Source organism: Xenopus tropicalis, chromosome 4 (assembly GCF_000004195.4).
Source record: "Xenopus tropicalis strain Nigerian chromosome 4, UCB_Xtro_10.0, whole genome shotgun sequence".
Classification (NCBI taxonomy): Eukaryota; Metazoa; Chordata; class Amphibia; order Anura; family Pipidae; genus Xenopus; species Xenopus tropicalis.
The window spans coordinates 131989930-132007835 of record NC_030680.2 but is presented as its reverse complement, the minus strand read 5'-3'; the positions used below and the strand labels follow the sequence as shown (position 1 = coordinate 132007835).

General features: G+C 43.8%; 1 protein-coding gene across 1 annotated transcript in view; it reads left to right on the top strand.

Annotated features, from left to right (window-relative positions):
• The window catches only part of plxnd1 (plexin D1), an 84856-nt gene that overhangs the window by 13669 nt on the left and 53281 nt on the right, over nucleotides 1-17906 (top strand). The window contains exon 2 of the mRNA XM_002936256.5: nucleotides 16133-16309. Within this exon, the coding sequence (XP_002936302.3) occupies nucleotides 16133-16309 (177 nt within the window). The remainder of the gene's footprint in view (nucleotides 1-16132; nucleotides 16310-17906) is intronic.

Sequence of the window (17906 nt, the reverse complement as noted above, 5' to 3'; positions counted from 1 at the left end):
GGCTCTGCACAGTACAAAGTGATCAGATTTCCAGTGGGAGTGCTAAATTAATTCATTTCTTATCATACTCATAAAAAGGAGAGTATTTACAGAAGTGGCCCAGCGACCCTTCCCGTGCAGAGACGTACCAGATGGAAAGGGAATTCATCAGATACATGTCCTTCATTTATTGTGAGGACTTAACATGGTTAGTTGTGCTGGCTTCGGCTTTTATGGACCATAATTCCCATCATAATATGTTTTTTATGTTTGGATTATTAATTTTCTTATGATTGTGGCTCAAGCCACCCCTGGCGACCATTGAAACTTTCTGTCCATAGGTTCTCAAAAGGAAATATACCACTTACTGGTACTAAAGCATTGTTCTGTTTTAGGGCACAGAGGATTATTTGAGCACCGCTACCCCCCCCCCCCCCCCCCCCCCCAGTGGAGAACCCAATTCAACACACACCATGATAGACCTTTGTGTCAAAAGAGAGCATTTTGGCACTAAGGTCCATCTGTCATCAAAGGGGGTGCTTGCCATTTACTAGTAATAGGAGCGTTGGCAGGGAAATTTAGTTGCCTACTATTATCTAGCAGCAGCAGAGAACATGCTGTGTTTGCCATAGACATGTTGCACAAGGGGCATTTTGTATGCCATTACCATCAGATAGAGAACAGTGGGGAACCAAACTCCCCTATCTGCCTGTCATTGCTTGAAACACTGCAGTATGGAAAGCATCCCAACTAATGCACACAGAGAAGTCAGAGGGGACCTTGCTGCCAAAATGCTGAAGGAACACTCCATGTACGTTCAATCGGACATTTGTCATTCAGTATTATTAGGAGCAAGGGTAGGCTATGAGGGACATTTTATCTACTGCAGACAAAATGCCCCGAGTGCCGCAAGCCAGAGTGTATAGTATATGACACTTGATGTGCCTGATAAGGCAAAGTCCAAATACTCATTGATATGAAGACCCCCTCATAAAATTCTTCTTTACTTTATTCTATTTTGCTTCCCATGCTGGGTGGTGTTCCCATGAATCTACTACCTCCATACAAAGTAGCGTGTCAGCACTTGCCGCATTCTCCTCTTTCCGCCCGTCTTTCCTCTTTCTCAGAACAAGGCCCCTTTCTGAAGCCATCTCCTAGCACCTCTTTCTGTCATTTTCTGGCATTTCCTGTTTTATTTTTGGGTTCCTGTTTTGTTTTCCATTTGCATTTTTCCAGGGTTCACAGTAAATCACTTTTTTTTTATAAATGTTCACTGCCAAAGGCCGGAGTGGATGAACTGCAATAGTTTGTATAGCTAAAACATAGAGCTAGTGATCTCTGTGGCCCTTGCTGGGCAAGGATATAAAGGACCCGCCATGTCTGCTGTCAGCACATCCTAATCCCACTTCAGATGCTTTGAGAATGTAAGTGGGGAAGGAGGCGCAGGGACCAGCGTGCTGATTTATTCTTTTAGCAAGGGGATCAGATTCAGAAGGCAGTCCCATGATGGTTACATGTAGGCAGGACACAAGAAGGGCAGCGCCAGTGTCAGGTTCCTCTGGCTGGCATGTTGGGCATTTGTAAGACACAGGGAGTACAGCTGCTGTAGAGGATCATTCCATACAGAAGCAGTGTGGGTTATGCTGTGCCATCAGCCATTTCTAGTGGCCATGTTGTCATGAAAGTGGTTGAATACTTGTTTGGTTCTCCAAGTGCTTACTGAACTGTTGATCTAAGCATGTAACAGGCATGGCGATTGTTTCTTGAAAACATTACCAAATTATGGGGCAATAACTGCCTGACCCTGAAGTGCACCCCTGGGTCCAAGTGATTGCCCAAGTGCTATGGTAGTAAGTCAGGGGTGGGCAAACTTTTTGGCTCAGGGGCCAAATTGACTTTTAAAATTTGACAGACAGGCTGGGCCGGGCCAGTGTTACGACATTTCTGCTCGTCAGTCCCCATACAACAAGTCTCATGTTTTGAGACTTGCGGAGTCGGCAGGCCAGATTAAAAAGACCAACGGGCCGGATGTGGCCCGCGGCCCGTAGTTTGCCCATCCCTGTCCTAAGTGCTAGCTATTAAAAATGACCAGAAGGCCAAGCAGTGAGGGCTGTATGATCTTTGCATTTAGGACCAAGTTTTTAATTGGGTGCTGTGGGCTACTGCACTATTGCCACCTTGCCGCTATGCCAGGATAGTAGTCTTACATGTACAGGCTTAGCTGTGCTGAGTGTGACCCCCAATGTCCTGGTTTTAGTCTCAATGGGCACATTTGTGTGCTTTTGAGCAGTGGTGCCCTGTGGCTGATAGCTTGCATCTCACCATACTGAGAAGTGGAAAAACTGACTGCAGTTTGGCAAGCCACACATTGATGCCCTCTGTGTACCAATAAATCCTATTGGCAGTTGGCTAAACATACAGTAAAAACCTTTTATTAAATGTCTCTTCTTAATTACTGCATGCCGTACAGGAGTTTCCCTTTTAGTGAAACTCTTTAGCAGTGAGTTTGTTTATTCTGCTCTCATTAACCTTTTTATGTCCTTGTATAAACAAATTCCCAAGCAGCAGTGCTGTAAAACACAATAAAGCAAGGGTGCTTAACCCCTGGGTCACGACCCAAATCATTGGTGGCAACTATGCTATTGTGGGGCAGTGAGAACAGGGTTCCATTGTGTGTCCATCTTACCCGAAGTTCAGTATGTAATGCCTGACAGAGACACGCATGTTCATTGGCAGTCATGGCAGGGCTCTCTCTCCCAGGGGGAGGCTCAGTCTTTTTTCTTTTGGGCAATTTGGTTGCACATTCAGTTTCCTGTCACTCCACAGATAATGATAAATAATTCCCAAACCACCCCCAAATATTCATGGTGTCCCATTCATTCATTCATTAATTAATTCATACATCTAACCCATCAATTAACCTTGGCAGCCAGTAGATTAGTGCATTCTTTCCAAGCATCTGTCAGTTGCAGTGCCAACAAACCAAATGCTGGTTGTATGGCAGCTCCCACTCTATACATAAATCTAACCATGCAAAGAAAAAATGTCTTGTTCCCACAGTCAGGTCAAGGAAGATTAGTAGAGGTTGAACTTAATGACTGGGAACCAGCACATCTTCCAAATGATGATCACCATCAACAAAGTTGAACAACCCTGAATATATCTATGTGTCCTATTGCACTGAGCAGATCCCAACAGAACCAAAGTTGGCCTTACACAGTAAGACCTAAGGTGGGCAATATCGAGTTAATTCAATCATTTGGCCCTAGGGCCAAACCATTGAATTACAACAGTCATAAGCGCCGTTGGACCAAGCCCCGCATCGGCTTGTCCCCAATCTGAAAATCAAACCTGCCGATTAAAATCTGGACAAATTCACATTTGAAGAGGTCACCAAACAAGTGGATGTTTCCTGATATGGCCATCTGTGTGCTGGGCTATCTGTGTGCTGGGCTATCTGTGTGCTGGGCTATCTGTGTGCTGGGCTATCTGTGTGCTGGGCTATCTGTGTGCTGGGCTATCTGTGTGCTGTGCTATCTGTGTGCTGGGCTATCTGTGTGCTGGGCTATCTGTGTGCTGTGCTATCTGTGTGCTGGGCTATCTGTGTGCTGGGCTATCTGTGTGCTGGGCCATATCAGACTGATCTGATCATTTGGCCAACGATTGGATCATAATGGGTTTCAATGCAGACTACATGGAGGGGACCCCATCAATGCACCAATGTGGTCCTCGCCACAAGGGGATCTGTAAAGCTACCCTATAGATTTCTTGCTGCTTTCCTGTGCAGGCGGTTTTTATAGATGTGGAGGAAAGTGGATCTGTTCTTACATTTACAACCCTGTAGCTCCATTGACAGACCCGGTGTTGGCCTGTGTGGAGCTACACAAAGTGGATATCTAGGCTAAAATACATACACGTGCGTTTTCGGGACTATGCCAGGCCTGTCAATGGAGCTACAGGGTTATCTGCTGGTCCTGATTTCCTTTGCAGCTATAAAAAAATGCCTTTGTAGGAAAGTGGTCAATCCACTTAGTGTGCCCTTGCCCTAAGTTTACAATCTGTGCATGTGTGGCCCCCTGTTACTGAGAGATTGGATTTCCTTGCATCTGCAGACAAGGACCCCACATTACCCAGCTTTGCTGTATATGAATAGGGTCACGAGGTCCTGCAACAAGATACATTCATCAATAGTATTTTCTACTATGTCCATATTTTATTGACTTTGTACCCATCCACTAAATTGCTTGGTTATCCATCTCTATTGTCCTGAGCCGTTTATGTGTTCAGTGTCCTCTTGTTAATCATTAAATACTTCATTAAAGGCTTTATCTTACTACAGTCATGTAAACAGCAGAACACTTTCCAGGGGAGACTGGCAGAAAACACAGGATGGGCAGTTGATCATACAATGATTTGGGACATTTATTTAGGGTGAAGACACACAGAACTACTAGTAGCAGCTACTTGTTGTGGCTACTAAAAAAGACAATGCTGATCATTTACTGATAATCATCTCTATGTGTGTTTTAGCAGAGGCAATTCTCATTATTTTCTGGAGTTTAGTAGCCTTGAAAATGAAGCTGCTTCTTGTAGGTCAGTGTGTCTTCACCCTTAGGGCTCTGGCATGCGGGGAGATTAGTCGCCCACATTTGGCCACCAGATATAGGGAAGCTATCACATTTTTATTGGCTCGGTTGATACAGCTGGGGAGTGTGTTTGTGGGGTGGGGGGGCGAGTAGTCAGGAAATAGCTTTCTTTTATGTGTTGGGACAAGCACTTGTTGGCTAATTTTCTTTAAATTACAATGGGTTGGCACATACATTGTATGGAAATATGGTTGGCCAATGAAGCAGCCCTTATTGACACCAGGAATAGAATGAAACTTCTATTCATTGTCACAGTGTCCAACCAACTGCCCTGTATGGGGCCGGCCGTGCGTGTTATTAGTGCACATACTGCAGGTGCACAAGCAAGAGATAGAAGGGGTCATTTACTGACAGCAGGCTCCGATACACAAAGTGCTATGTTTCTGTACTTTGCACAATGCCCCATGGCTGTACCTGATGGGGAAGCTGTTTGCACTCCCAGAATAGAGCACAAAGAGCAAATAGAGCTCTGACTGCCTTTGGCTGCACTGTATTCTTTGGGGTAGGTGGAGGGCTTTGTGTGGTGGTCTCTTTGGACGCCCCCTAACTTGCGCATCATTTAGACATATAAGATATTATAAAAGTGCCATCACAGTGATGCAAACAGCATCTGAGTCTTATTCGTGTATGGATCAGCGGGGGATCTTTTTGACCCCATACACAGGCTGATAGTCTTGACCTTGTCATGCATCTGCACCATGTGACACAGGTCTCCTCCCCTCCTGTGATTGACAGGTTTTCTATCACACATACCACGGGCCACACTGAATTAGGGATGACAGTGGGCGCCTAAGCCCCATGCAAAATGTATGTAAAGACATAAAAGCCTTAAGCCAGTGTTTAGATAGCGCATGTCAGAGTTTATGAATAACTACAGTAAATGGCCGGCCACCTGTTAGATGTGACAAAGGACAGATCAGGCACCTGTGCGGAGTGTCAGGAACAGCTGCTCCAGATAACGTGTGAAAAGCAGAGTCAGCCTTCCTGGAACTGCCAACCCGCTGCCTCCTGGATCCATCTCTCTGCCGCTTCCCTGACATTAATCTAATGAGCGCAGATAAAAAGCCTGATAATCCGCACTCTGCCTGTCCGAGCTGTGCGTGCTCTGTCTCAGCTGCACCTGCTGCCATGTTGCCTCATGGGGAGAGAGCTGCCAGGCGTGTGGGTGTGTGACATAAGTGCAAGGTCACTGTTGCACACCGCTGACTTCTGCAACATGGCTGTGGCCATTTACTTTACTGCTATGCTGGGAGCTGTACTACTAGAGGGCCTCAGATTGGCCATGTGTAATGCTGGCCACACTTCTGTCACGCAACTGAACTGTGTGATCATCTTGCATGTGTGGCCCCTTAAAATGGTCAGGTCAAATAGACTCTGATGGTATCACCCCACTGCTAGTTGGCTAGAACGAAAACCAGGCCAACTGTATTGGGTCATTGGCTGACATAAAAGCAGTGTCGGACTGGCCCACAGGGATACCGGGAAAACTTCTGGTGGGCCCAGGTGTCAGTGGGCCCTCCTGCTTCTAAACATTTGGCCTAATTCATGATAAGTATTTATTTTTCTATGGGAACAAAGCAATTAAATATAATCCCCCCTGGCCTGGACCGTGAATTCGGCCGAACCCAAACCCTGCCAGAAAAGGCTGAATCCTGGATTTGGTGCATCCCTAACTGCGATCTTTTGTAAAAATAAATATTGGTCTTCTCGTAAGGGGGGTGGACCAATGACATGGGTCCAGTGATATAGGAGGGGCGGATCAGTGATGCAAGAGGGTGGGGATATTGAGGTGACTGCCAGGTGAGATTGTGATGAAAGGCGGATTCTTGTGGGATGAGTCCAAAAAACAGTAGAAATGGGGTGGATCAGGGGCAGAACAAGAGGTAACTTAAAATTTACTGACAAATACATTGCTGGTACATTTATAATTCCAGCCCCAGCCTTGGCTACTATTTTACAGGTTAGGACTGTAAAATACCGTCTGGGTGGCAGTCCTGTTTGCTTTGTGGCAGCAGCGACCCTCTTGGCGTATATTGGAAGAGGGGGCAGGACAAGTGTCTTAGGACTCTATTGATATCAAATAATCAGTATGGCATCTCTTATTTATAGGAAACACAAACAGGCAGATCATGTTTAAACTTCATTTGGCAAAATAATGTCATTATATTTTATAAGGTATTTATAGAAAAATACAATTATTTAAGCCATCATTATACTGGTTATACGAACCTTTAATAAAACTATACTGCACTGTTTTGCTTTTCCACATGAATACAGTTTGTTGGAGCAGTTTGCCTTTATAGTGTTTAAAAAAAAATCAACATTTTTTTAGAGGAGGAAAGAAGTCTGAAGACAAATTGGCAGTCTCCATGTGCTAAATTGTTTCATTAGGGGGATTATGTAACTGAATGTCCAGCTTTCTGTGCCGCTGCCAAAATTAGCCATTCATGCCCCCTGTGCCGCTCTGCCTTCTCTTTGTCTCCCTGGCAGGATTTGCAGACAGCTGCAGCCTGGAAGGGGGGGCATCTATCCAATGAGTCTGAGCAATGCTACAGGCTGATCTATTCACGCAACTGGAAACATCTGTGGCTGGAAATCCTGGAGAGTGCAGTGTGTGGGGCCGGCATGTGATCGGCGCAGTTGTGCGCACACTTCCCTCGCCGTGCATTCAGCTGAGCCCTCTTCCTCTTCTCCTCGCCACAGATAGGAAATCCTAGCTAAGCTCTGTCTGGACTGCGCTCCGAACGACACCAATAACTTAATAATAGCGTCGGTTAGTGAAAAGCCCATTCGGCACCGTCGTGATATTGGCATGTTCCGAATTAAAATTCCATTTGAAGAATAAATCTTACATTTCGCAGATTTAATGTATTACTTGTATACATTAAGCTGTGGTTACACTCTGTGTGGCCTTTAAGTGAAGACATGACGAACACAAAAGACTGATTTCCTTATAAGCAAGGCAATGTCTAAATACACGAGGTTTGTCTTACGCCTTCTTCTCATTAATAGAGAGTAAAGCAAGGGGAAGCTAAATTAGTGAGTGCATGTGCCTTTACTGAGTCATTTTCCATAAATAATAATCATCTTCATGTTACATAGTTACATAGGGTTGAAAAAAGACCTGTGTCCATCAAGTTCAACCCATCCAAGTAAACCCAGCACACCTAACCCACACCTACCAATCTATACACTCACATACATAAACTATAAATACAACCACTAGTACTAACTGTAGATATTAGTATCACAATAGCCTTGGATATTCTGATTGATCAAGAACTCATCCAGGCCCCTCTTAAAGGCATTAACAGAATCTGCCATTACCACATCACTAGGAAGGGCATTCCATAACCTCACTGCCCTCACCGTGAAAAACCACCTACGCTGCTTCAAATGGAAACTCCTTTCCTCTAATCTAAAGGGGTGACCTCTGGTGCGTTGATTGTTTTTATGGGAAAAAAGAACATCCCCCAACTGCCTATAATCCCCTCTAATGTACTTGTACAGAGTAATCATGTCCCCTCGCAAGCGCCTCTTTTCCAGAGAAAACAACCCCAACCTCGACAGTCTAACCTCATAGCTTAAATCTTCCATCCCCTTAACCAGTTTAGTTGCACGTCTCTGTACTCTCTCCAGCTCATTAATATCCTTCTTAAGGACTGGAGCCCAAAACTGCACTGCATACTCAAGGTGAGGCCTTACTGGAGCTGGCTTTGCTATTGATAGGACTGTGCTACCATTGCCCTTAATATATTGGACTCTCTCTTTCGGGGAAAAGCAATCGGTGTTACTTGCACCAGAATCCTCATGTCTGTTATCACCCTGTAATGAACAGGAGTGCTTAAAATGAAGTAGTACTAAAATAAACATAGCAGTAAGGCACGTCGGGCATGGTGTGCGTCTGCTTTTAGCACAATTCATGTGTCATGCAAATTCCCCATGGCAGCATGTCCCCGGACACTTAACAAGTATGATATATGGACACTCGCTGTATGATAGATAGCAGCTCTCATGTGTGTTTATAAATGCAAATATGCAGAGGAGGAATGTTCTCTGCATGGAATAAACAATGTCTTTGTAGTTGAATATCTATTTGAAGATCAGGGTTTTGCGCATGGGGGATAGTAATGTACATAAAGTTGTCATACAAATCCCCACATACAGCGGCACCATGTGTATTGAAAGTATTGTCCTTATGTCCTCCTCATGTTCTTGGGTTTTGTTAGGACGATGCAGCACCCACTCTGAGAGTTATTTGGCGCTCACGGTTTCTAGACAACATTACATAAGATTATACAGTGCATTTACTGAATCAGACACAGTGTGCAAGCCCCTTTAGGCTGATGTCCCATGGAGAGTTAGTCGGCAACTACCGCGGGCAACTATCTGTTCTAAATGCCTTTCCACCAGCAATAATAGGAGTCAGTGGTGGAAAGGGCTATGCATTGCTTTGGTTTTCTGAAGTCACTCAAAGTTTCATCCTTAAGGCAATTTCATGCGACTTCTGAAAGCCGAAGTGATACGTGGGCATTTCCACCGGTGACTCCTATTGCCGATGGGAAGGCATTTCAGAGTGGTTAATTGCTTGTGGTAGCAGAGATCTTGTGGGCGACTAACTCGCTCCTTGGGGCATCAGCCGTAGCTGCAATTCTCCAGGTTTTTTGCCAAATGCAGTGTTTATCCCCAAAATTATTATTATTGCAACTCGTCAGGAAAGTTCAGTATTGGACTGGCCCACTGGGGAAAAACCTGGTGGGCCCCAGTCCTTGTTGGCCCCTGCAACCACTAGCCCACCCTCTTCCTATCTTCTTTGACAGGCCTTCTAATCCCATCTCCAGTGCGCATATTTATTCACTGTATGGGCTCCCCCTTGTCCTAGTGGGTCCCACTGCCACTACTCCATCTGGCTGTTTAGGAACTATTTGATTAAAGTGGAGCCTATAGGAGATGGCCTTCCTGTAATTGAGAGCTTGCTGTATAAAAGATCCCATACCTGTCCCTGTCTGCACTGTATTGAGTCCATATGCAACAACACACTTAAGCTTTAGTGACGCTTTAAGAGAAAACAATATAAACCCTTCTTATAGGCTGACTGTATCCCCTTTAGGAAGCATTGCCATCTATTGGGACCCTTTGCTAAGCAACCAGAGTACCATCTCTCTGTAAGTGTTGATGTTCATACTGCTTCTTTATTTTATTCCTCTGGGCTGAATACATGTAGTGCCTTTAGCATGTCCACACTTGCATGGTGTGGTAAAATCACACAGCATCACATATGCCTTGTAAGAAGGTCAAGAACGACCCTTTTATCTTCATTATTTTTATTATAGAGAATATTGCCAAGTCTATGCTGGTTATTTTCTGTAGGTGTCTGTGAGTTGAATGGATACTTCTTTATGAATTTGACACTTTTTGGGGTTAAGCCATTGATTTTCAGACACAGGAAAGTCCAGCTCTATTACATTTGCACACACCATGATCAGTGTTATAAGGAGCCATGTAACCTATATGGCAAAGACTTATAGACTTAGGGAAAACATTGTTGAGACTAAGGGGCTGATTTACTAATCCACGAATCCGAATGAGAAAAATTCGGATTGGAAAACGAACATTTTGCGACTTTTTCGTATTTTTTGCGATTTTTTCGTTGCCGTTACGACTTTCCTGTAAATTGTCGCGACTTTTTCGTAACCGGTACGACTTGCGCGAATTGTCGCGACTTTTTCATAGCTATTAGATTTCGTGAATTGTCGCGACTTTTTCATTGCCATTATGACTTTCAAGAATTGTCGCGACTTTTTCATTGCCATTATAACTTTCGTGAATTGTCGCGACTTTTTCATAGCCATTACGACTTTCGCGAATTGTCACAACTTTCGTATTGAGAGCTCGAAAAAGTCGCAACAATTCGCGAAAAAGTCGAGTACCGATCATTACGAAAAAAACGCATTCGGACGCTTTTCGGACGTTCGTGGATTAGAAAATGTGCCCCTAAGATTTGCCCAACGGGGGAAAGATTTAATTTTTGACTGTAGCTTTTTTCCCACTTAAAGCTTTAAAGGTGTCTTCTAAAAGTATGCAAAGTCTTCCATGGACTGTCCCCCTGATTCATTATCCAGAATTATGTATACATGGCAATGTCTCCTCATTCATGCACACTGACCTACTGGATTGCAATGCTGCGTGGATATGCTTCTGATCGTCTCCCATCTCCCTCCCACCACTGCACGTTCCCAGACTGGAGCATGGAATGCTGCCGACTTTGGAAAGATTCAACAGAGAATTCATAATTCCCTCAGATTCAGCGAGAGTGTTTGTTTGAAGAGCTTAAGCTTTGCCCTCAGTAACCAATCTGCCCATTATTGTAGGTTGTGCAACATAGTTCCACTGGAGATGTCAGGCTGCAGACAGTGCCAGAGCTAACCAACTAGCCAAGCGTCATTGCATTTTGACAGATAGCTATGGCAGGAATATGCTTGTCAGCTCGGTGAAGCAGTTGGATCAGTAAAGTTCTAAAAGCGATGTGGCTAGCAGAATTTAGAGAAAGACTAGTAACCTATTATGAAATTAGACCTGGAAGACATGAGTCTGTTCTGCATTTTTACCAAAAGCATTTGTAGTGTTGAGATTTTACAGACCTGGTGGTCGCTTTTTCATAAACTGGGGAACAAAAGGACGCCTCGCCAAGAAAATGTCTGTGTACCAAATATAATAACCAGTTAGGAATTTAGTCAGCCAGGATTCTTTCATTTCTTCTGATGTGACAACTGGAGGGCACAGGGGCATATAACATTACAGGCTTACAAAAATATTAGGTAATCAGAGCACTCATGACTTCTTCCATTCATAGGAAAATACACAAGGTTGAAGATCAATATAACTCCCTGTTTTAAACATTTATATAGGAAATAATGTGCCCCTATTGTAAAAATAGAACAGTCAGTTCCATGACTGTATGGAGATATACAGAACGCTAAAGTGAGTTTTAATATCAATATATTAAAAAGTAGGGGGCCATTATCTCATGTAATACTCAAGTGATTGTGACACAAGTGACACGACTAAGCACCATTTGTAGGCCTGACAACGTAGGAATTCATGGGAAGGCAAGAGATATGCGGTCTGACAGTGATTTAGATAATTTCCAGGAAGTTTACAACAAACAAACACATTTCAGTAGCCGATCTTCCTTCTCTATAATCACATACCCCATACTCTGCAAAGCTGGGGGACTTGGGAATCCTAAAAAAACATAAGTACAATGGAATTTTCTAAATTTAGCCAGAATGTTTCCCAGGGCTGAGAGAAGGGGGTTGGTTAGGGGAGGCACTGGGGAGACAGGCAGCATCCTGCTTATTGACATGTAAGAGTGGGGATTCTGCCTTACGAGACTTTCTCTTTTGGGTTTGGTGGATTCTTTAGGAGAAGGTTCTGGGAACACCGAGTTACAAACAAACTAAACACAAAAACACAGCTATTAAACCCTGGCTGCATAGGGTTCTTGGAAACACACTATATTTTTCCCATGAAAACAGATTGGCTTGTTCTGAGATTGTGGCTGATCTGCTCCTGCAATAAATAATTTCTGGATGCAAGCCATGTGGGGAGCCTGACAGCTGAAGGGGTTCACCTCCAATAAAACAGAAAGTCCTGTACAGAAAATAACCCCACTCTTTGTTATTCTAGTGGTCTTTATATTTTATAATGCCATGTCGCTTTTCCCATGGTGACACAATGCAGATTTAATGCCACACTTGCCTTATTTCTGTGGTATATGGAGCCTAGCATATACATACTGAGTTATATTCAGGAAAACATAGTTCCTTATTAGTTTATTAGAAATCATACTGGCAGTTGGTGATGGCGTTGGTTACAGATTAATATAAGTATATGTTAGATCCCAAGATATGATATTACTGTTGTGTTTGCTTAATGATCTATTCGCACATCCTTCCGTGTATTCTTCCATAATGTAGTGGTTTGTTTGTCTAGTATCCAGTTTATATCACATTGTTATTTTACAAGTGGCAGAATAATGGAAAGGATCCTCAGTGGCATAACTGAAGTTCTCTGTTTGTAAAGGATAACATATCTCCTGGTTGGACTGGAGGACGTAGGGTTCCATCCCTTCTCCATCCAGGGAATCCCTTGTTCAATTAGGCATTACGTAATACTTTGAATTGTATGTGCTAATACTTACAGGCCCTGCCAAGGGAAGGGACCTAAATATACCTTGGACGCCTGTACACAACCTTGCCAGTTTCCATTTTTGAACGCTTGTCATTTGTCTTCATGGTCATTACAGTGTCGTGTTCCTTGACTAAAGAGAGTAGTGTGAGCGACATGCCAAAAGAATGCGTGCAAAGGAATGTGCGAGTGCAACAGGGTTTTGAACTGTTCTCTGTGCATAATTTGCACAATTTGTTTGTGTCCCCCAGACATACAACTCAGAGGGGGTGCAGGGTCTGGCTGGCGTGGGCCCAGAGTTCTGTTGTAATTATCTTAGAGACTCCAGACAGAAACAATTAACTCATAAGTATTTAACTGTACTATCAGACGCCTGTCAAATGCAGACTAGCACCCAAGGGGTTAAAATTTTGTCAGTTGCCTTTTAGCTGAGAATAATTAGTACTATTTTAATTCACTGTTCAGAATCCCAAAGAGCACTGGTGCATTCCATGACTTAAGGTGGCCATACACGCACCGATATTATCGTACGAAACCTCGCAGGAAGCTGCTGAAATCGGTCGGCTCGCCGATCGGCCAGGTTAGAAAATTTTGATCGGCCGCCATAGAAGGCGCCTGACCAAAATTCTCCCTTCAGAGCTGAATCGGCAGAAGGAGGTAGAAATCCTATTGTTTCTACCTCCTTACCTGCCGATTCAGCCCTGAATGGTGTGTGGCGGATCTGACGATGTTTCGTGCGACCGATGGTCGTACGAAACATCGTCAGATCGCCACGTGTATGGCCAGCTTTACCGTAAGTGGGATCTGTCACTGTGTGACCTTCCCCTGGATCAAATAATAATAGTCATGTTCTGAGCGAAGGCTAAACTTCACTTGTGTATAATATACTATATATATATATATGCTTATATGTGTAAAGTAATCACATGATGACATATTTATACAATACATTTTTTGTACTTTAACGGTGTGTGCTGTCCATTTTTGCAAAATTTTGTATATATATATGTGTGTAAGATTGATAAAATATATTATATTCAGCCCTTAAGTATATCCCAAATCCGGGATTCAGTCTGAGATTTGGTCAAAACCTACCATATTTCCAAGGATTCAGATCTGGACCACTCTTAAATGCCTAGCAGAACCACACCAAACCTATAAGGCAGGGGTGGGCAAATTTTTTGGCTCAGGGGCCACATTGACTTATCACATTGACTGATGGGCCGGGCCAGCGCTACGCCGTTTCCGCTCGTCAGTCCCCAAATGCCAAGTCTCGTGTGATGAGACTTGCGGAGTCGGTGGGCCGGATTAAACAGATCAAGGGGCTGGCCATGGCCCGCGGGCCGTAGTTTGCCCACCCCTACTATAAGATCAAATTACTTTTGGGGTCATTTAGGACCCCAGGGGCTTAACTGCAAGAGCCCCCCCACCAGTTCTCATCTACAGAGCACTTGCGTCTTCCTCGAAAAATCATCTGCAACACAAACTAGGGCCCTTTTATTTGCATAGTTATATGTAGTCATATCATTGGAAGCTGCTATATTATTAGTATTCAGTGCAACCAGATACATATAATACACTGTTTTTTTTGCAGATGAGCAGTGAGTGTCATCTGTCTGGGGTGATAAGTTTCCCTTGACTGGTTAATAATAGAGTACTTTGTCAGTGGGTCCTTTAATTAGCTGCTGACACAATATTTCTTTAAACAATGTAGATTCCTTTGTTTAAAATCACAGAGCTTGTAGCAAAGTGTGTATCATGGTAAACTGCCCTGATATGCACAAACGTGCTTTCTCTAGTATTTTGTACTATCTTTAGCATAACCCTGACAGTAATCATAACTTCACTATAATGTAGCTATGTATATATGTTTAGCTACATTAGCTGAGATGCTTTTACGGAAGGGGATTTATTTTTGGCCTTCAGGGTCCAAGGGAAGATTCAGAGAAATGTAAAAATATATATTATTTAGTGTTATAACTGAAGTTTAATTTGGTGCACTGAATACAGCAGGGGTGGGGTTAAAAAGTAAAGTTTTAAATGCCTCTAATACAAAGGGTATAACAAAGGGGCTACCAAATAGCCAATCCCAGCCCTTTTTGGCACCCCTGGAACTTTTATGTGCTCGTGTCGCTCACCGGTAAAAAAAGACCCCCTGTAGACAGAGGAATTTGAAGACAATTGACTTTATTTGTTATGTTTCATATTGTTTTCACATTTATTGCTCTTCAGCTTTCAGTCATATTTTTTGTAGGCTGAGAGAAGTGAATCTGCTCCTATACGCACCTCAGAAAATCTTTATTGACAAATATAGCTTCCACCTCTGCTAAGCTACACTAAGCGGATCCGAGCAGTGATTGGCCCAAAAACTCGAAAGCAGGCAGACGCTCCATGTACCCTCAGCCTACATTTCAAGACTGAAAGCTGCAGAGCAATAAATGTGAATAAGCTCCATGTGCCCTTAGACTTAAACTGGTTGCTTGGGTTTAATTAACCTAGCAACAAGGGAGCAGTTTTGAAATTGTAATGAAATATGAATAAATGCATGCGCAGTGGAGTGCCAAGCTGAACTTTTAAAAAAAATCCGGCTTTCCACTCAACTGCGCACGCGCCGCCCCCCCGGGATATCGTCACAAGGAGAAGGAAGAGGATCACTCACTTGCATTAACCCCTTGCCAGGGTCGGACTGGGGGGTGCAGGGCCCACAAGGGCTCCCGCCCCAGGGGCCCTGCAGGTGCCCCTGCCAGCCGTTTCCCCTAACCCCCCCATCCTGCAGGGGCCCCCCAAACCCCCCCCCCCGCAGGGTCCCCCACCCGATGTCCTCCCCTGAGCGTGTGTAAATTTAATGCGCCCGGGGCGGAACAGTCGGGCAGAGGGATTTTTCCCGATGTCCCATCGGTCCAGTCCGACCCTGCCCCTGGCTGGTGCAGTTTTCTCCTAATAGGAGCCCCGGCCGGGGATTTCAGCTAAGCAATTACAATCACTGGGGGGTGACATTTGGAACCCCCCAAGCCTTTCCTTCTCCTTTAAAAGAGAAAAAAACAATGAAACTGGAGACACCCTGTCAATCTAGTTTTTGGTTTCCTTACTTCCCACCCTGGAATGATCCTGAATAGGAAGGCTAATGTCTAAAAAAATGTTCCAAAATAGATATTGTACACCAATAGAAAGCAAGCTCAGAATAGACCAATTTATAACATTTTAAAAGATAATGAAAAATGAACTTCCCCTTTAAGCTATTTATCCTTTAGCCTGGAATTAGGGCTCCATCATGGAGGCTTCTCACTGCCATTGACTGCTCTCTCTTCTTTTTGCAGCTGCAGGAGGAACAATTGGACTGTGGGGCGGCTCATCTCCAACATCCACTGGCCATCACACGCCCTCTGCCTGCCGTACCTATCTATAAAGAAAAAGGCTTGACTTCTGTAGCCGTGGCCAATGTCAGTGGTTACATGGTGGTATTCCTGGGGAATGTGAGCGGCCATCTCATCAAGGTGAGTAAAGGTGGCCATACACGTTCAGGTTTAGAACATGAAATAGTGGGCAGACACCAATAGTACAAATGTGACTTCCATTGTAGGTCCCCCCAGGATGCACAATACATGCGCAGATTTGATTGGTATCCGACCAAAATTTTCTAATCAGTCAACTAAACGACTGATCACCATACGAATTTTATTGGGCCGATAATTCTGAGCCCACACATGGTGCTAAAATCTAGGTTTTGTATGATTTTATTGGTAAGTGTATGGCAAGCTTTAAAGGAACAGTAACACCAAAAAATGAAAGAGCTTTCAAGTAATAAAGATATAATGCACTGTTGCCCTGCACTGGTAAAACTGGTGTTTTTGCTACAGTAACACTACTATAATTTATATAATAAGCTGCTGTGTAGCCTCGGGGGCAGCCATTCAAGCTGGAAAAAAGGAGAAAAGGCACAGGTTACATAGCAGATAACAGATAAGTTCTGTAGAATACAATAGTGTTTTATCTGTTATCTGCTATGTGCCTTTTCTCCTTTGAATGGCTGCCTCCATGGCTACATAGCAGCTTATTTATATAAATTATAGTAGACTTTCTGAAGTAAACACACAACTTTTACCAGTGCAGGGCAGCAGCACATTATATTTTAGTTACTTTTATACACTTTCATTTTTTGGTGTTACTGTTCCTTTAACAAAGGCTGCAGATCTGTAAAGGGCTCCCTTTGATTTGTAAAAGAAAATGTAAGCTGTTGTATGTGAGGCAGTCACCCATGTGGCCACAATTGGATTACAAAGACAAAAATGGCATTGAGTTTTAGGTTATCTGTAGGTTTTGGGCAATTGCAGCATTAATGACAACTCTGAAAACTGACATACTGAGGGGCTGCTTAGTCTGTTATCATAAGCTATACCTATTGGATAGGGCAGACATACTTGATAAATGGAATGAGGGAAGCAGCCCAGATGCAGAACTTGACAGGAGATGGGATAGGTTATCATGTAGGTCGATCTAAACATATGCAGGAAGTGAGAGAGGGTCACGCACACTGCCACTTCCTGTTGTCCGGTTATCTTATAGACATTGTCAGGAAACAGTGGCCGACCAGATTTTCTTGTGTAGAACATGTGAAAGTGATTGAGTGAGATTGCATAATGCACTCCAATTGGGATTTTGGCCGGTTTGTTCAAATGTGGCTAATGAGCCACCCTACCTTTTTATTGTCCCTGTTTTTGTTTATTTGCTTTGGAAATGTGTAGTATTTTACCATTTTGTTTGTCTCAATCTCACAATTTATGCCTTGCCTTTATATCTGTTAAGTGCTGACTGTGGCACCTCAGACATTTTGACTGCTGCGGTGCTTTGGGGGTGTGCCACAGCAGTTAGGGTGCCCTTCCCAGTCTGACATGGCTGACGGTTCCCATGTGAAGTAGGATGTTTTTATCCTATGATTCTCCCTGAAAGCATCACAGCAGCCAATATGATGCCTGGTATGGCATAGTTCTTATAACTAACCACCAGGCTCCATTGTATCATAAATCCCAATACAAGATGTCAGGAAGGAGGGGAGGCCTAGTCCACATGATGAGGGGCATGAATGGGGCATTC